General features: G+C 35.3%; 1 protein-coding gene across 1 annotated transcript; it reads right to left on the bottom strand.

The window, feature by feature from the left end:
- Positions 1-8: 8 nt before the first annotated feature.
- Positions 9-20588, bottom strand: LOC125069567 (protein ELYS). The gene is made up of 39 exons (XM_047679092.1): positions 20259-20588; positions 20058-20187; positions 19667-19959; positions 19065-19456; positions 18760-18912; positions 18312-18447; positions 18021-18137; positions 17678-17845; positions 17262-17446; positions 16459-16584; positions 16293-16384; positions 16021-16124; positions 15626-15788; positions 15168-15287; positions 14817-14978; positions 14332-14443; positions 13723-14050; positions 13253-13397; positions 12867-13024; positions 12469-12551; positions 11916-12040; positions 11619-11838; positions 11204-11322; positions 10554-10698; positions 10049-10143; positions 9629-9925; positions 9256-9321; positions 9015-9107; positions 8669-8794; positions 8295-8363; positions 7253-8210; positions 6500-6938; positions 4439-6188; positions 3852-3931; positions 2002-2064; positions 1543-1623; positions 1171-1337; positions 358-446; positions 9-149 (listed from the first exon to the last, which is right to left on the bottom strand). Exons 1-39 carry the CDS (start codon positions 20353-20355, stop codon positions 107-109), a joined length of 8289 nt encoding a protein of 2762 aa, XP_047535048.1. The 5' UTR covers positions 20356-20588; the 3' UTR covers positions 9-106.
- Between the last annotated feature and the right edge of the window lie 336 nt (positions 20589-20924).

Raw genomic sequence — 20924 nt, 5'->3', positions numbered from 1 at the left:
AAACCATAAATGTTTTAATATTTTCATTTATTTATGTAAATGCAAACCCGATACATTATCTAGATCATTAGTAAAAAGTAAAATAATTAACTAACTAAATAACGAGCTACTCCTTTGTTTCTTTATTTTTATCTGAATTTCTTCGTGTTCTGAAAACAAAAATATTCAAATTGAACATAAATTATATCTCGAGTTGATTATTCTTTTGATGTAAATATTAGCTTTGTACTCTGCGGAAAATTTAATCAGGCCATAATATTGATGTTGTGTTGCCAAAATGCGTTAAATTTCATTTTAAATCAAATAAAAAATATCAAGGTCCATAAATCTTCGAAAAGATAATAATATTTTACTCACTTCCTGGCTGACTCTTTGACTTGGCTGGTATCGGCCTTGCGAGTGGGAGTTTCTGGGGGAGATCCTGGCTGACTGATCGAATCGTCTTTCTGAAATTTAGTATTTTAAGATGTAATTTAGATTTTTTACTATGTAATGAATGTTTTTTACATGCGTTGCATTGACTTGATTTTACTGTACATAAAATATGTTTTCCGTTTTTTCTCAGAAAAATAAAAAAATGTTATAATTAATTATTAAGTTTTAATCGTCACCCGTCCGCCTCGCAAGACCTTAAATGAAATGGAAATACAAGTTTAAAAAGTGATTATTCATATTTATAGGTAATTTAAATAAATAAATTTATTCTATAACCTATAACATTGTAGTCAATTTTAAATCGGTCCTGAGTGGATCGATTACAAGTAAAATTGGCGATTGAACGTAATCGACTAAAAGGACATCAAATATGCAAAAAAAAAATTATTGACTAGTAAGTTGTGTGTAAATCAGTCGGAAAAAATCAACGACTAAGAGCTTTACTGGCTTACGCCGCGTAAACTAATAGTACCTTCCCGACGTCTTGTACACATTCAAGTGTGCACCTCCGTGCCTCGGTGCGCAAGTAAAGCCGTCGGTCCTGCGCCTGAACACTTTCCGTTCGTGTCGAATTTGCTGCCCCACCGGATTATGAGAGTGTATCTGTGTTTGCACACACACTCGTGCACTACAGTATCTCCGTAGGCCACGCGACAGCACGGAGACGTCCTACCCGTGCGAAGCCGGGGTGGGTAGCTAGCATAATATTTAGATAGATTGGAAAGGAGGTCTCACTCGCGTGTCGGTTGAGGAGCGGCGCGACTTGGGCGTGTGCAGCGCCTCGCACGCGCGCGCGAACGACACGCGCCGCGCGCGCGCCGGGCTGTCCGCCGGCGACCCCGCCGCGCCCGCCGCGCCCGCCGCGCCCGCCGCGCCCGCCGCGCCCGCCGCGCCCGCCACCACTGCCGCCGCACGGGAAAAGTCAGTTACGAGGTTCCGGTGCTCACGTGAGTGAGCCAGCGTGTTATATATATGTATATAAATATAATAATAGGTGACTGTTTGCCATCAGATGTACTATGTATAGTCCAGTTAAAACAATTACAAAACCATTGTCCGTTGGCAGATTGGTATTTTTTTTAAAAAGATAAAGGAAAATATAATTACCGATATCTACAGACGTCCTTCTAGCGATTCTCGCTGGTTTCTCGCTGGTTTTCGTGTCAGACGCGGATCTTGCGATGCGAGCTACAAATTATAAATGTATTGTTAGGAGTCTTCGACTATTGAAAGACAAATAATGACGTCGATTATGTTGTACACATTCTAAGTTTTATGACAGGAACAAAACATAGATATATCTTTCCACTGTATTGGGTTAAATTATCACAAGTATGTTAATATTGGCGTAGTTTGTGTTACAACACTATCGTCATCCTCTCATAGAAACAGCACTAAAGACTAAAAATATAATCGAATAGGTCACTAAAAATAATAAAATTAAAACAATTTATTAATGTATATTAAAAGTGGTATATAAAAGTGATCAACTTCAAATGAATATTTGTTTGTAAGTTCGGGGAAGCCATGCGATTTATAACATTTAATACCAAAGCTTATACTTACGACGAGGTCTAATAGCGAAGGAAGAATCTGGCGAGTTTCTCATTTCGTCCGGATCGGGTGAGCCTAGTGAGTTTCGAGGGATGCAGAGGTATTAGCGAGGGAGTAATAACATTAAAAATCTAAGCACAATTAAACTACAGGTCATTTAATATTGCTTATCACAATTCGCAGTTTGCCGGAGACGCTGCGACGTATAATTATCATGCAATTTTTTAAACTAAAACACCAAATACATATATACATTAAAAAGTCATATATAACGAAGCAAATAAATAAAAAATTAAATTATAAACATGCAAATTAAAAAAACAGGGATGTGTATGATGTTAATATTTTTAATATGGCAACATTTGCTTCCTTTTATTTAATTGTTAGAACATGTGCATACTTCTATTGTAAGGAGTATTTTAATAAATATTAACAAAGTCGATACATGGCTTACGGCAATAGTAACAATTAATTTGATACAATATCAGCACCACGTATCGCGAAGCGCAATAAACTTTATTTAAAAATTATTAATTTAATTATTTATTTATCGAATTGTTATAGAAAATATGTTTTGTTTAATAATATAAACCAAAGGTTTTCAGAGCAAGATTTTACGTTCAAAATTTTTAATTTTATTTTTCCTATTGAATAATAAGTATTTAAAATAATAGATATGCTTGTTTGTTTTTTCACAATATTTTATTTTACAATTAAAGATTTTATTCTATTCTATGTTTCAGAACTTCTATAAATAATTCTAAAATTCCCTTATTATTAATTCATCGTGATATAAAATGTTACTGACGTTAAATAATAGTTAAAAACATAATTATAATGATTTATATAGTTACATATATATCATAAATACTTTATGATCACACGTGTTTTCTATAAATATACTATGCTACAATCGGTCGCTGAATGAGAATAATTTTCTACGTTGGCCCGTCACAGCTTGACTCTGTTATTCGAGCATATATATATTGCCATTGCATACGCAGATTTAAAACTTGATTCCTTGAACAATAAGAGTTATTTACGTGCACGACTTATTTTGTTTAATAATTTCAGTTATTATAGGTAATCATTTATAAATTTTTGTTTTGGACATTTCATACAGGGCTTAAGAAGGGCTTCGAATTTTTTGTTGCCGAATTGTTAGAATTTGAAAAACTGATTAGTAAAATAGACCGTACTATTGATTCGTTCATAATTAACGTGACATAGTGATTAAAATGAAATATTCATTAATAGCGGGATAACTAAACACGCAAGGCGTACACCACACGTTTAAATTATCGGCGTATTAACAAAAAGTGGTCTCTACTTTTGCAAATTGATTTTAAGTTTTAGGTGTAGTTTTACGTAGGGGGATAACGAGACACTTCGACTTGTAAAATTTTAATGTTATGTATAAGATTGATATATAACACAATGACAAAAAATATATACCAATAACCACTACTTTGCAGGTCAATGGTATATGAATGAAATGTTGATTTCGGTTATTGTCGCCTTAAAATTTAAGCGTTAAACCTCTGAAGTTTTGTTAAAAAGCCAACGACCGAAAATATTCCTACTCTGTAACCAAACTATAGCAAAACTTGGAAGAAATGCTACCCGTGTGTATACCAATAGATCGGTCGAACCATAAAGATGTAGTGCATCGCCAGCTAGAGGGCGAGTAATAAAAGAGCGAGTTAGAAATAAAGTGTACAGTATACAAAATAAGATGAAGAAATAGACATATGTGCTAACGTCACGGTGATCGAGTCAAACGGTGTCAAAGTGTATTGATCTCACAGATATTTATATAGAAGACATAGATATGCGTTCGTCTCTGCCGGGCAGCGGCTTACCTTGTTCGTCGAGCGCGCCGAGCGCCGGCCGGCTCGGCTCCAGCCACGACTCCAGCACGGCCTTCTGGTTGCGCGTTAGTCTGCACAGACGGGGATCTTTATTCAGTCTTTCAATTACTTATTGTTCCAGTGTTGCCATTTTATAATAAACTTTAATTGTCAGTAGTTCCTTTTTTGAAATAATTAAACCAATTATACAATTACAAACAATACAGTTTTTATAACTTCCTCCAAAATATTATATATAAATGTAGGTCCGCTAGGACGGGCAAATGGGCCACCTGATTTCAAGTGCTCACCGCACCACGTAGACATTGGCGCTGTAAGTAATATTAACCAGTAATTACATCGCCAATGCGCCACCAACCTTGGGAACTAAGAAGTTATGTCCCTTGTGTCTGTGGTGATATTGACTCACTCTCGAAATTGGATCACAATAATACTAAGTATTGCTGTTTTGCGACAGAATACCACTAAGAAAAATTCTCTACCTATTATATGTATATGAAGTAAAAAACAAAAATACTCTGCTTTTATAACATCATTAAAGAAATGAATATAATTAATGGTTAAAATTTAATTCTCACCTTCTGGTACCCAATTCATTAACAATATCCTCTGCGGTTTCCGATTTCGATTCTTCTGTAGTTACTTCTGGTATCACAGATAAATCAGGCTTGGTACTAAGTATAGACTTTCGACCTTTCCTTACTTGACTTTTAACATCCCCATCGTCACTAGCCTTACTTCTAGAGGACTTGACTGAACTTTCAGAAACGACACTAACATTATCGTCCTCTTTTTTACTTCTAGAACGAGTAGAACGACGCCTCGGTGTTAGCGCATCCTCTTGAATTATTGATTCATCTTCGCCTTGCTCCATTAGTTCTTTAGACGCACGACGTGTTAATATTCTCCTGACTTCCGTTGAAGTTGGTGTTTTAGCTCTTCTCCTAGAAGATGGGGTGCTGACTTCAACATTACTTTCATTTTCGGGTGTTTGTTGTTCCGTTTCAGATTTGTTTGAGGCCGTCGATTGGGTTCTTCTTCGTGAAGGAGTCTTTGGTTCTTCTAATTGTGCAACTTCATCTTTAGCTTTATTTGAACTCGTAGACTTATTTCGTTTTCTGGAATGAGTGGGGTTTTCTTCATCATCATTTTGTTTAGTTTCCTCTTTCTTTTCTTGAAGCGATTCTTGTGGTAATGTTATTTCCATTTGCTCTGCCACTGGATTTTCAGATACAGTTTCTATTTCTTTGGGTGTATCAATCGATGCCGTAGATTGAGTTCTTTTCCGTGTAGAAGTTTTTGTTTTCTCTTTTTGTTCAACTCCGTCTTTAGATTTATTCGAAGATGTAGACTTAGTTCGTTGTCTGAAATGAGTGGGATTTTCAGATTCCTCTTTCTTATCTTGCAGAGATTCTTGATGCGATGTTATTTCCATTTGTTCTGGAACTGGTTTGTCAAATACAGTTTCTGTGGGTGTATCATTCGAGGCCGTTGATTGACTTCTTTTACGTGTAGAACTTTTTGTTTTTTCTAACAGTTCCACTTTGTCTTTAGATTTATTCGAAGAAGTTGACTTAGTTCGCTGTCTGAAATGTGTGGGTTTTTCTTCGTCTTCATTTTTTTCAGATTTCTCGTCCTTTGCTGGATAAGATTCTTGTGGCATTGCTATTTCCATTTTTTCTGGTAGTAGCTTATCAGATGTATTTACTATTTCTTTAGGTTTGATGTTCGTCATTTCAGTTCCTTTACGTGTAGAAGTTTTTAGGTCTTCTACTTGATCAGCTTTATCTTTAGATTTATTCGATGTTGTTGACTTAGTTCGTTGTCTGGAATGAGGTTTTCCTTCTTTTACAGTAGTTTTTGATTCATCTTTCTTTTCTTGAATTGATTCTTGCGGCAATGTTAATTTATCTTCTTTTGGAACTGACTTATCAATAATATGTTCGATTCCTTTGGGTGTATCATTCCATGTCGTCGATTCAGTTCTTCTTTGTGCAGAAGTATTGGCTTCTTCTAATTGATCAACTTCATTAGATTTACTTGAAGTCGTAGGTTTAGTTCTTTGTATGGAATCTGCAGGTTTTTCTTGTTCTTCAATCCTTTTAGATTCCTCTTTCTTTTCTTGAAGTGATTCTTGCGGCAACGTTAATTTCACTTTCTCTGGCACGGCATTATTTGAAACAGTTTCTATATCTTTAGGTGTGTCAATGCCTGCATCGACCACATCCATTGTTTCAATATCAGAGGATTTTTCGACTTCTATACCTTGAGAAGGAACTTCAGTAGCAGGTTGCACTTCTACTATGACGTCTATGTTAACAGCTTGATCTGAAAATTGCAATGTAGTTATATTATTAATATATTTTTAATATAACCATTAAAATATATTAATAATACAACAATTTAGTTGTATTATTAATATATTTAGACTGAAGCATGAGTGTTTTATATATGTATGGGTAATGAATGTTCAGTTAAGACGATCAGAGTAATCATAAACTAACTAACTAAACATTACTATTTGAAAAAGTATGAGTATAGTATAACTAATATTTGTATAAGTCCTATTGTATGGGCGCCATGTTTGTTTTGAGAGATGAGAGAGAGAGATGGAGAAGATAAACAATGACGGAACATACCTATTACCATTTCTTCGATATTTTCTTCTTTCTTATTATTTTCGACTTTATTTTCATCAGAATAATTTAAACTGACCGATTGATCAGATTCATTGATCGAATTATCGTCAGTCAGTATTGACATATTACGACCTTCGTTTAATTGTTCCCTTGAATCTTCAACTGCTGTAGTTTCAATGACCATTTCTTTCTCTTCATTAGATTTTTGTTGTTCTACCTCTATTGGGTTTTCCACAATCACGTCTTTTTCAGTAACTGGCATTTCAACAACCTCTTCGATTATAAAATTTTCTATTTCTTCCTTTTTCGGTGCGATTGGTGCCTCATCTATTTGCAGTTTATTTGCGTCTGATGATTCATCGGAATCCGCGATAGAAATGACTTCATTGTCTTGTTCACTTTCAGAATCAGAATCAGAATCAGTATCCGAATCCGAATTCTGTGAAAAATAAAAAACCGTATTTATTACAGACAATATTCACGTTAAATTATATTTTTTAGAACTAAAAATATATTTTATGTTAAAAAAATGAAAGAAATTTAAAATAATATAAATACATTACAATAATATAATAACTCTAATCAGTGTAACTATATGCACAAAATAAATTAGTTCCATCATCACCACGATGATGACGCATTGCTGATAAAATATTCAAGAATATTTGAATAAAGAAAATACAGTAAGGAACAAGTTTAATTACGGTAGTAATAAAATTATGTTTATTTATGCTTATTAAAAGAGTCACTTACATCTTCCTCTGAATCTTCAACACTCTCATTAGACTCTTCAGGGACTTCCTCACTAGAATCTTCAGTATCTTCACTCGAGTCACTAGAGTCAGATTCTACTTGACATTCGTCCGACATCTCTCCTTCTATCTCATTTATTTCCCTTTCAATCTCCACTATTTTCTCTTTCTCTTTTTGAATAACCCTCGCAGTTTCTGGCGTATCTACTTGGGACTTCCAGGTATCTTTGATTTCTATTTCACTGTCACTAGTCATAAGGCTGGACTCAGCTAAGTTTTTAACATGACTCATTGAGTCGTCAGTGATAGCAGCACTGGTATCGTTACTACCTAATACAGACTTTCCTATATCTGTTTCATTGAGCTTAAACGACGTTGTTGGTAGCTTGGGTGTTTCATATACTATATCTTTTTCTTGTAAACTAGATTCATTTATACTACTTTCGAAGCTATTTAAAACTGATTTACCAATATCTTCGTTTATCGTAGTGAAGGCTGGCAGAGATTTAATTTGGCTTTGTGGAATATTGTCGTCTTTTGTTTCATCTTGGGTAGTTTCAGCAATACTGCTTTGATAGCTATGTAGAACTGACTTTTCTACATATATTTCGTTAATTGTAGTAAATGCTGGTAGGGCTTGCATACTAGTATTGTCATCACTACTCTGTGTGTTCTTTTCAGTAGTCACAGATAAGAAGCTTTCCGTCGAACTTTGTAGGATGGATTTGTTGACTATTGGCGAGAAAGTTACGTCCATCAGACTGGTTACGTCTTTGGAAGATTTAACTGGCGTGCTTTCAATTTTTTCTTCAATAGACTGTGTTTCCATTTTTTCTATCTGCTGTTTGGTTTTGGCGAAAGTGTTTGCTTCGAGTACCATTCTAGAGAGAGATCGCTTACTTCGAGTGGAATGTTCTTTCTTCGGTGACATTAATTTCTCCGGTGTTTTAGAACGGCTCCTTTGAAAATAAAAAGTTAATAAACATTTAAAGGCATGGAATTTATATAAGACTATTTATTTGTAAGAATATCATAATTCTTACCTTAAGCTACGTGGGCTGGTTATTACTGGTTGCTCTGTTAATTCTACTTCTGGAGTACGGGAACGGCTTCTAAGGGAAAAACACAACAACAAAAAATTATATTTTAATTAATATAGTAGAAAATTAACCAATATCTAATCTATTCTGATAGCTAAATACATCAACGAAAAACACAACAACAAAAAATTATATTTTAATTAATATAGTAGAAAATTAACCAATATCTAATCTATTCTGATAGCTAAATACATCAACGAAAAGTTCTAAAAAACATGTATGACTAATTTTAAAAATGGTTGGATTTTAAAACAATCAGTATTGTTATTGAACGTGTATATTATATACTATTGGTGTATTTAGAGTAACTATTTCACCTCAAACTACGTCGAGTTGGAGACGAACTCGGTGATTCTCCTAGTTTAGCAGATTCCTTGATGGTTTCTAATTTGGGCGGCACCTTGACCACCTTTTCCAATGTCTCCGGGGTACGAGATCTACTCCTACAAGAAACGAATTAATAACTTATATGCAAGTGCAGTAACTCTTCAATTTCTTCCAATACTATATTTTTATCATCAAATTTATCAACTTAACTTAAGATATACAAAGGTTGAAATATATAGATAGTAGTGATAATTTTAAGTAATACGCTTTCAAGGGAGCAAATGATAAAATCAAAGAATCACCTAGAGTCTAGGACAAGGGGTCTGAGTGCATTACCTGCGTGGGGGGGCGCTGTCCACTTCCTGCGGCTGCTCGGGGATGGGCGCCAGACTCGAGCGCGGACTGAGCTCCGGCGTGCGAGAGCGGCTCCTGGGACCGCCAAATATCATTTGTAACAGTCGTACGCGGCGGTGAAGGAAAACACATCGAAAACTGAATGTATTGACCACATGGCTTTGGCATAGGTTTGCAAACCCACAATGTTTTAGTGTGTGGAAATAAATTGCAAAGTCATTACCTGGTTGTTCTGTCGACACGCAGAGTTGCAGGTGAATCTTGCCTTTCTGGGGTCGTAGGGCGACTTCTGCAAACAATTATTGCGATGCCTTTTTAAATTACTTTCTACGATTTGCCCTAAAATTTTCTACGTTTTCATTCATTATGATCAATGAAACGGTATAGTATTTGTTGTATTGAAGCACCATTTAGAGGCTAGTTACAACAAACTAGATGGTAGACATAAACAAACAACACAAACCGCCCTGAAAAGGCACATATCCACATACATGTACCAACTTTAATGGTACAGCGGTTATATAAACTTCCATTTATATACAAGATAGACAAATCACTCAATATATAAGAATATATGTATATAAATGATCACTCACCGATTAACCAAAGGAGTACTTTCATTAACACCAGTCCGAATACTTCTCCTGCTTTTTGGAGTCTGTGGTACGAAATTATCTTGAATTCTATCTCCCATCTCACTCTCTACTTCCAGATTTCGATCTTCTTCATTTCCTGACTCTTTTTCACTTAAGTGTATTGGCGAGCATCTATTATACTTCTTATCTCCCAAGTAACGCGGATTAATTAAAGTAATAGGTATATCCGCTATGCTTTCTATTGACGTGTTAGGGTCGTCTGAGAGACTACTATTAGCTGATATCGATAGAGATTTTCTGAAAAAAAAAGTCACTCTTTGTCGGTGTACGGGTATTAGATATATTTTCAAAATGCTCAGCAATGTTAAAAAATATCTATTGAATACAATACTACATAATTATCGTTTAATATTTGATTACCTGGCTCTAACATTGTCTTTATACGATTTCCTCGATGGTGTCTTTTCTTCAGCGGCGAATTTCTTCGGAGGTGATTCCATCGGGTGTGATTCACTCTGTAATATTTACAATAACTTTATATACACTGCTATTATTTAGTCGGCAAAAAATATTCTATTGAGCTGCAATTGTCGACCCAATTATAGTTAAAAATACTCGAACACAATAGACGCAGGATTTGCGCGATTCGTTAAAATAGATAGATAGCAGGCATATGCGCGCATTGGTATAAGTGAGGTCATCAAATTAAAATCGACTAATATTACTGTTTTTATGAAATCCTTTTTCAATTTTAGTAACATTTTTTTTTAGTAATATCAAAGCAACGACTTATAAATTCATATTTCAATGACGGTAAAATTATTACAAATTATGTTTTATAACGGGTTAGAAGCAAAGTTAGGTATAATGTACATTTTAATTCAAATATATTCACTCATTTATTTCTTTCTAAGTCAACACCCACCTTATAAGAATGTTTGTCACTCTCTTCATAAGCCAGATCTCTTTCTGAAGATTCTTCTTTCATCGCATTCATTGTAACAGGTATGGGCACAGGGGATGGAGTAGACCCAGCCTCAGACGCGGTAGGGATTGTGAACCTTAATAACCTACAAACAATAATAAGTACTGAAACACATACACCAACCACTACTACAAGATAAATAGTTTAATTGTCTCGCGGATTCGCTGCCTTATAAGGACGCAGACTCTTATGTTCTAGGGCTTGGCTTTACGTGCTTCGAAAAGCACGTGAGCAAATGTTCCTCTGTATGAACTCTTTTTGGTCTTTCTAGGTTTGCTGTTTCAATGGATTGTGAAAGCGAGGGAATACTTTACACGTCCATTTCAAATTGTTGAGAAGATCATCACAGTTAAAAATAATTATAAAAAAGGGTTTCATTACAAAGTGCTAAAGAATACAATTCAGCACAAACATAAATATTAGTTATATATAACATATTTATGAAAAACTCAATTAATTTCTATATCAGATTATACTAATTATAAATGCGAAAGTAACTCTGTCTGTCTGTATAAAATTTGGTATGAAAAAAGTTGTAACCCCAAGGAATACCATAGACTATACCAATAGGCAAGCGAACGTGTACTCACTTGTTGGAATCACTGTAATGCGTATGGTTGCTTGCAGTTTCTAATTCCTCATCACTATCCAGGTAGCGAGAATCAACGGGCGATGGAGCCTCTTGGTTGCGACTTTCTAAGCGACGATTCTGAAACAATAGAGGATGAATATTATGTTCTTACTCTTGATTTTATAGGAGATTCATTATAGGATTTACTCGATAGATTGCAGAAGCATTATAAACGACGTTTTAGTGAAGATTAAATTCTAATTACAATGTTCATAAATCAGAATCAATTGCATTGGTAAAAACGGTCTGAAAACCGGCGAGTCTCATTTATCTTTGTTTCTCGGCGTGATAAATATTAAAAATTAACAACAATTACCTAAGCTATGGCGCAAACATTAAAAGTCCGAACATTTCACGATTGTTGAAACAATTACCTTCAAAATGCTATGTGGAGTTTCAGCTCCACTTCTCTCGTACTGTTTATGAGGACTTTCTACTTCGGGCATGTCGAGTAAGCTGGCCATCTGTCGGCTGAGGGTTTCGCTCACTTTGAGCGTGCACGGGTTTTTGGGCGTACGTGGCGTTCCCGTAAAGTCGAGTTTCGCTCGCTTCGGTGGTGTCGCTTCGCTGCCTTTTTGTTCTGAGCTTACAATGCTGGAAAGTAATATTTTATATTAATATATTAGTTAAAATATTGTTATTAATTAGAAAACTATTTATAACAGTATCACCTTTTTGTTTTATATAACTTAGGAGTGCAAATAAATGGTGTTTCTTCTATATTTAGCGCTCGTTTGAGACCTTTCCTCATTTTGGGTTTGTTGATCCAAGTTTCACTTGCATTTTCAATAGTATCCTGGAAATGTGAATATGCGAATAATTATACAATTGTTAAAAATTATAATGATATTTCATTGGTCATCACATATGGTCTAAAATTAATTTTATATTTAAAAAAAAGTGGCGCTTTTCATACAATTATTTACCCTCCTACGGATTCCTCAAAAGTAATTTACTCTCTAGTATTTAGCACTAATTTAAACAATCTTCAAAATATTTTTTAATTTCAAAAAAAAAAAAAAATGTTTATAGCGTTGTTAACGGTACCAATAGGCGTTATTTGACTTGAAACAGTGGTCCGTTTCAAAAAGGAATATGTCTATAAAAAAATATATGTATAAGTATTTGAGACATAATCATTATATTATATTTAGATAATAAGAATAAATTTAATATATTGGGTATTTGTTAGTCTTAAATATATATTGAATACAATACAATTACCTGAATAAAAGTTGATTTGTATGTAAAAGTATTCTTAGGAGATGTGGCTTGGACGTAGACTGACATCGGTTTCGATTTTATAACTGTAAAAAAAAAATTAAACATATCACTTATAATAGACTGCGATTTCGACGACGTGTGAGGGATGAGTCGTTCGGTTGGTGAAGTAGACTTATTTTTATTTGATGCTGTTGCATAAAATATTATTTCACAAGCTACGAATACTCTCAGTTAAGTAATGCTTCAAGCATAGAAAAGGTTCTTTGATATCTTTCCTATAAGAGAGAATCAAAAAAATATCGAATCTAGTCAAGTAGTGCCAAGAGATAATTCTCTCCAAAAATGAGGGGGGGGGGGGGTGTCAGTGCCGGGAGCGGCGAGGCGGCAGGGCGACTGACCGCGCGTGTGGTCGCGCGCGGCGGCGACGCGCGCCACGCGGCCGGCGACGGCGGGCAGGGCGGCGCGCAGCAGCTCCACGAGCGCGTCGCGCGCGGGGTCGTCGCTGGCCGCGCCGCGCGCCTTCAGCTCCTCGTTGTAGCGCTCCGCCTCCAGGTACCTGCGAGGGGCGACGCGTATCACTTTGCTGTTGGTAATACGATTGGGTCCCTCGAAAATGCTATTGTGTTTTTTAGTTTCGAGGTACCCGAATGTCTTAAAGTCAAACCGGAATCGATCGAGGGCGCGAGAGGTGTCGAAAGCGATCGAGATATATTCAAAACTCGATTGAATGATAGATGGAATCGGGTAGGTAATTTCGAATTCATTTTGTAGGATTTTATCTCACCTCGCCTGTTGCAGATAATACATGACGAGAATATCTGACGTCTGAGGCTCGTTGCAATCTTTCAAATACTTTATGAACACTTCCTCTTCGAACGGTAGCAAGGTGACTTGCAGAACTTTTGACAGTTGACCGGTGTTGCGGCATCCTGCGCGAAATAGTAAAATAAATAAAAATATTGGGAAAATACAGACGACTAGTGGTCGGTATTAGGCATAAAAAAGTAGCCCATGTCCATCTCTGGAGTTCAAGCTTGCTTAATAACTAATTTCATTAAATACGGGTCAGTGGTTTGAATGTGAAAAAGCAACAGACAGATTAACAGACAAACAGAGTTAATTTCGCATTTTTTACTAGTCGAAGTAGTCAATTTGCTTGAGATTTCTGTAGAAGCTTTTCTACTCATTAGATTACAATAAGTTGTGTAGAAAAGGACTTAAATATATTTTTTTAATGTTATATGTGTTACTGACCTTTATAGAAGAAATTAAGTAGATGAATTTTGTCATCAGCTGTTGCAGCATTTTGGACGCACATCCTTATAACATCGAGGGCTTCGAACACCAATCCTCTCGCCAAGTACAGATCACAACACGACTGCCAATCGTCCAACTTATCGTGATCGTTAACAGCGTTTACTTCACCATCTTTAATGTTTTGAATGGGTGCGGGTTTCCTAACGTGCAGGTATTGTAGGGCCGCTTGCGTCTTCTTCTGAGCGAGTAGCGAAGACAAAACAACGTGATGTTGCCAGTCGGATAATGTATTGCCGGTTAGGCATTGGAGCTGGTCCAGTGCGAACTGTAAATAATGTTTAATATAAGATGATTTTTATACAAAAACACTATAGGTAGCCTTTTTTATTAGTAGATATAAAGACAGTATAGAAAGAGATTTTAAAAATAAGTTACATTTCGTTAAATTTCAGCCATATTGAAAAAGTTGTGTGCATAAATAAATATAAATCGATTGAATTGATAGATAACTAAAGACCACTCTTAAGGGAGAACCCTTACAACCCCAAGGAATGAACAAATATAAATAGTAATTCTTAGTTATAATAGTAGGACAATTATCCTCACATCGAAGTCCCGATGGTCGAGATGCCAGAAGGCCTGCGTGGCTTTGATAGCGGTGTTGCTAAGACCGAACATGGTGGGGAACTGCATAAGGCGGCGAATCACCGCTTCGTATCTGTGGAAATTTATTTATATCATATATACTCAACAAAGTTTATGGAACATTAAACAGTTTCTAAGGACATGGGGCACATAAATAGTTTTCCAAGAAATTTCCAGAAGCAATTCAGAGTTTTAAAAGCAAGTGTTAATACTACAGAGCTTCAGCTAGCATGAGAATTCATTGGTTCGGTGCCTGTACTTATTATGTATCACAGTCGTATCGGATTTGCCGTCGTAGAATTATGAAAAATAGTGTCCAGTTGTGGTTGCTCAGTCACGCCTGCTCTTTTGTATCCTGAGCAAATAGTTGGCTCGCCTTTTTGATAAAGATCAACTTGGCTTAAATCCAGCAAAATATCATCATTAAGTATATTTTTGGAAGATACCTCATTTCATCATAAAGCATGGAGTAATCCAACAGTAGGTAAAGCAACAGCGAGTGTTTATGTTCCTCGGCAATGTCGGGTAGCAGGTACAGTCGCAGCAGAGCGTAGAGCGAGGGTGGGGGGTAAAGACCGCCACACTCACTACCAGCTTTCAGCCACATTCTACAAATGGTATAAGTAATAAAATTAGGTATCACATTTTAAATTTATTATAATGCACATTAACATACATTCACAATCTTATTTAAACCTATAAGCATACTATAGAACCTTGAGAGAAAGATTATTAAACCATTTTAATAATCAGGAATAATGTAAAAATGATCAAGAATATATTTCAAGCATACTCACTGATGGACTCTCTCACCACCAAACTCATTTTCAATGAGTTGATCGATGTAGAGCAAGGTACAAGATTTGTTGGCCGACTCGTCCTCGGACTTGTCTTGCAATCGGTGAAGTTTCACACGACTGTAATAACATGACGGTTCAAAAGTCAAAATAGTTTTATGGTAGGGTTCAATATGAGGCTCGCTTAGTGCGTAACAATAATTAATTTTGTTATTTTTTAATAATAGTGAAGAAATTTGATATTAAGTAATCAAGACATTACAAAGTACCTCTATGGTGCTGGTAAGGCTTACTCAGTCTATTCTATAGATTAATTTGAATTAGATAGATTAATTAGCAAATTTACACACTGCTGAATCGGTATATCGTCGGTATAAAGTCAATATTTGTTTTTATTATTTAATAGCATGTCGCGTTTTGAGACCAGATTTAGTACATGATAATAACGCAACACTCACCGTTTATTATATGTAGCCTGCAGTTGATGAGCGGGATATGGTAAGGCGTTATACGAGTGAAGTCGCTCAGGCAGTAAGCCTACTCGAACAAACCACTGCACTACTTGGAAGTACAAAGACACAGTGCCTATACCTTTATACTTCTCTTCCATTTCGCTAAGTGCTGAAATAATTATATGTATGTAAATTATATCTATTTAAGAATTAGATGTTATAAATTGAATGTAGGAAATGTGAGAGGCTCAATGTCCTATTTCAGCATATAAATACCATAAGTTTTTATGTATGTAGAGGCAGACAATTTTTCAAATAATGTTTTGCGTACTGTACCATAACTCTATTTGTGACAAGATAAAATATAGTTCTAGTTTTGGTAGTGTTATAAAATATTATACCATCTGGCACAACAAGGTTGCAGCATTTCGTGAGAACAGCATCCAATAAGCCCGTGAGTTGTGTCAGCTGTTGGACGCAGTGTTCGAGACAGCGTACTACATTTCTGTGAAAGAAATCAGCATCATTTATATGCTATGCTAATAGGTATCAAGAATTTGATAACATTTAAAATGATAACTCTTATCATTTTAAATGTTATTAAGACTTAGACAAGTTATTTAGACTTATTCAGAGAAAATAAATTTTATTTTTTAATTACTAAATAATTTACCTATCTGGCGCAGTGGACGATGTAAATAATGGCGCAGTGAGTTCCTTGGCATTCTCTTTTAATTCAATAGCACGTTTCCAACTCCAATCGACCTGTAACAGAAAAAACAATTAGAAAAAGGTCAATCCACATTAGATGCTTTATAAAGTTACCTTTATATACTTACCAAAAAAGTTAGTGTACAGCCGACACCGCTATGTGTGCCAGTGGCCCAATCATGCGCACAGCGCTTTAAAAAGCGGGAAAGTCGAGCTTCTAATGCGACCGAGAGCAGAAATCGCCTTTGTTCATCCTGTGAAAAAAGATCACTTATTTTATTGGTTGCAGTGCTTTATGCTGTTTTTTGACAAAAAAAAGTATAATTGTTTGTTTAAATAATACTAATAGAAAGTATTAGGCCAATCTATGTAGGTGTGTATATTCGAATGATAGGTATGTACTTATTCTATATGATTTGCTAATAACTCTGCTATATTACATAAGCAGCCCGTAAATGTCCCACTGCTGGGATAAAGGCCTCCTCTCCCTTTGAGGAGAAGGTTTGGAGCATATTCCACCACGCTGCTACAATGCGGGTTGGCGGAATACACATGTGGCTGAATTTCGTTGAAATTAGACACATGCAGGTTTCCTCACGATGTTTTCCTTCACCGCCGAGCACGAGATGAATTATAAACACAAATTAAGCACATGAAATTTCAGTGGTGCCTGCCTGGGTTTGAACCCGAAATCATCGGTTAAGATGCACGCGTTCTGACCACTGGGCCATCTCGGCTCTCTGCTATATTGTGGGCTACAAATAATTATTGATTAATATATCTTTATTTAAAATACGTAATAATTCTAATTGACTATTTATATCCACTTTAGTTTTACTTCCAAAGTTACATCTCTAGATCAATGATTATTTAGATCTCGACCAGTGTCACGTAAATACAGGCTCGATGGCAACCGACTCCGAGTGCGTACCGTGGTGGGATGGTCCCGCGCGGGCGAGTAGAGCGGCGCGAGGCCGGCGGCGCGGCACAGCAGCGCGAGCGGCGCGGGCGCCAGCAGGCACGCGGGCCCGGCCGCGCTCACGCCGCGCACCAGCTGCCGCTGCACGCCCACCGTGTGCAGCACGCTCGACTCCGACGTGTTCAGCCAGATGCAGTCTGGAACGTTGGCACATCATATTTATTTTTATTATTCTGTCTGTGACCCTTCTCATACATCCCCGGTTATACAGCGCGCGGCGTTAATCTATACCATACTCTGTATAATATTAAATTGTCATTGGATTTGTAAAACTTATTTCTCATACATACATGATTTTTTAAACTTTATTATTGAACATTAATATTACCAATTTGTCATAAAAATATTAAACAATAGATGTATCTCACCATACTGCAATGAATTAGGGTAAAAATGCTCTTCAAGTCTTGTGGCGTGCGAGTATGGAGATACTGAAGTGGGGTCCAGCCGCAAGTCGAGTGTCAGACAAGATCCACGGTTGACTTCAGGACATCGAGCTGTACTCATGAATGCGTTGCTTTCGAGACGTTGAGTCGCTGCAGAAAATAAGGTAGATTTTTATGGAACTTATATATTCATGTTTTTCTTGAGAAAGGCATTTACAAAGTCATGAGCAGTTTTTTTTAGAAGTTAAGTTTTTTAAAATAATATACTTTACTTCTTAATTTATGTCAATATATTTTTAATTAATATAAGATAATGTTAACTTACCCGGCATTTGGTCTTTGTACCACTGATCTAGATCAAATAAAAGCATTCCATGTTGAGTCCCTGTATTCTGGTTTTCGCCCCAACATTCCCAAACTAACTGACATAGATTTAACATTGCTGAAAAGATTTATTTTGTATTTTAATGTTAAGTAAACATTAATAAGTTTTTTAAATTATATAACAGACTTTTAAGTTACTTAATTAAAAAAAAAACAGCTTTTTCTCAATTTGATTCTCTACCACAGGGTTAGTAACAATAATTGCCAGTATAAACCTAGATTCTATACTCACTATCTTCTCCTTCTTCCCCAAGAGTAGAACTAATAGAGTATGTGTGGCAGGAAATACATCTGCCGCCAATGAATTCGGATGTCACTTCAACAGCTGATAGTTCTATTTGGAAGCGAATTGTTGCCATTGAAAATTCCTAATAAAAAAAAAACTTTTTAAAAATAGAAATATTTACATATCTCTAAATTGCTGTTCAAAATAAATATACTTAATCTAGTAAAATTAAGTAAAAATTATGGATTTTTTTATATACATTTTATGTTGGACAATACTTGAAAATCAATATCAATAAAATGTAATTGCCCTCAATCACTTCACACTTAGGGGTAGAGAAAAGGGCAGAATGATATAGGATACCTAATATCTGCTACCTCCCATATATCATTGCATGTAATAAATAAAATCTTTTATTTAAAAAATAAACTCTCAACCTTAATTAAGCAATTACCTGATAGAGGCATTTAGTATCAGAAAGCATTCTCTTTCCCTGATAAGTTAAAGAATACATCACAGCCAAAGGAAATTCTTCCTCTTCAAACCTTTCCAAAACTGAAAAAACTACCCACAGATAACAAAATGCTCTTGGATCATCACATGGCTCCTGTAAAGAATGGAACAGGTTTATTCATTATGCAAGTTTACATCACATTATGTATTAAAACAACTTTAAAACATTTTTGACAATATAAATTAGATAAGCTACATGGATGATGACGATAAAAAACAATGAACCAATAATGATGGATAAATTACCTGGAATCCAAAATGTGTAACTGGCAGGCATTCAACATTAACTTGAGAAGTGAACTCAAGTTCTAAATTTAAAATATTCCAAATTTGAAATGCTCCAAAATTAAATCCCACAGCCAAACTTCCTAATTGTGGTATATACTGTGCGACCGTCACTCTTATATGACTTTGTTTGGCTTTCATACGGACTGTTCCATCTGGATTTCGAAATATGAACTGGCCATCAAGAAAAGAGTCCTCATTCAATAGAAGTGCTAAATGATCGTCATTTTCAACTGCCAATTCTCTTTGACTCTCAATTTTATTAACTGCTTTAAAAGGCAGGAATATGAGATTGGCAACATTGTTCTCACCACGGACAAGTTGTTCATAGCCTTGTGATAAGTCTTTTAATGCTGAAATAAGTAATAATTTGTATCAAATAATTGTATTAATAATAACTTTATTTTATTATGTACATTAGTTTTGGGCTTTAAATGTGATCATTGTTAAGCCCCAAATATAATATATGAAATGGATAACATATCATAATTATATATATTGTAAAACAGTACTGGTTGTATTAAATCATTTAATCAATCTCAGATAACACATATTATATTTACCTTGTATCAAACTGGCTCTATTAAGGTCGAATATAATTATCTCTCCTTTACGAGTGCCAGCCATAACCAATCCATTAAAACACATAAGAGGTCCATTTGGCAATCCATCACAAACTGCTAGTTCTGTGATAACAACATCAGTTTGTATACAGCGGAGCAGCTGAGAGCCGTTTATGTGAAAGACACAAATAAGACTCGTGGTATCATCACATTCTAGACTTATTATTAGTTGTTGAGAGTTATCTGTGAGCGGTGTTGGAATTTCGACAACACTTGTGACGGAGATGCGGCTACTGTAAATATAATCAGTAATATAACAAAACAAATAAAATAGTACTTTGTCTTATTATAAATCAAAGGTCTACGACATCATATGGCAAATATAACATACCTTATACCATTACCAAATGTCCGCGCCGCTATTTTCAAACCACTTCTTAAATCAACAACACAAAATTTAGGCCCAAGAGCAAGCCACGCATACTTTGTATCCCGGAGAATACCCCCCAAAGGCGTTTTTTCTGAAAAATATTAAATCATAAATGATTTTGTTTTCGTAAATTTCCCAGTAAACAATATTCAAAGTACGAACCTAAAAAATCCTCAGTTGGTTGTAAAAAACTGAAAACAGCGGATGAAAGACTAGTTGTTTTAACAATAGAAAACACACTCTCTTGTAACTTTTGCATAATTTACACTTATTTGATCCTACTTTTACTAAAACGAAACGGCTTTTTTATAATCCTACAGGTTATGCGACATTATATTAGTTCTTTCATTATAGTTTCATTGTTATCGTAATAAGAAATATTTATAATTAAACTTAAGTCTACTTTAAATAAGATAAAATAACGTATATTTTATATGAATTATTGTTATTTGATGTACAAGTTCGGTAAGCGCGGTGTAAATTTAATTTTGACCTAACACTTTGACGTTTGACAACTTTGTGACTTTGACATTATTCGATGTTGTGTGAAAATTAATTCAATTCGATTTATACCAGTATTAGAATGGGTTATACCAGTACCAAAATAAAGATTGTTGTACCAGTACCAAAATTATATGTATATATATATACGTAAAATGTATGTTTATTACTAAGTTTTTTACTTTAATTTTGTACAATTCGGTTTTATTTTGAATAGTACCTCCCTTGGGATCGATAATATTACTAAAGATATTTCAGTGATTACGGATTAAAACAAATATAACATGTTGATAAGTAAGACCTATTATATATTAATAGAAAAGAAAA

Source organism: Vanessa atalanta, chromosome 15, assembly GCF_905147765.1.
Source record: "Vanessa atalanta chromosome 15, ilVanAtal1.2, whole genome shotgun sequence".
In the NCBI taxonomy this organism is placed as follows: domain Eukaryota; kingdom Metazoa; phylum Arthropoda; class Insecta; order Lepidoptera; family Nymphalidae; genus Vanessa; species Vanessa atalanta.
The sequence above is the reverse complement of the archived record's forward strand: the minus strand, read 5'-3'. Positions and strand labels throughout refer to the sequence as shown.

Bases quoted from the DNA above. Each gene is read 5' to 3' on its own strand.
- LOC125069567 (XM_047679092.1), bottom strand. From the start codon at position 20,355: ATGCAAAAGTTACAAGAGAGTGTGTTTTCTATTGTTAAAACAACTAGT. The intron at 18,913-19,064 runs GTAATTTATCCA...CATTCTTTACAG, and splicing joins TTACACATTTTGGATTCCAG to GAGCCATGTGATGATCCAAG. The intron at 13,398-13,722 runs GTCAGTAACACA...TATTTCGCGCAG, and splicing joins ACTTAATTTCTTCTATAAAG to GATGCCGCAACACCGGTCAA.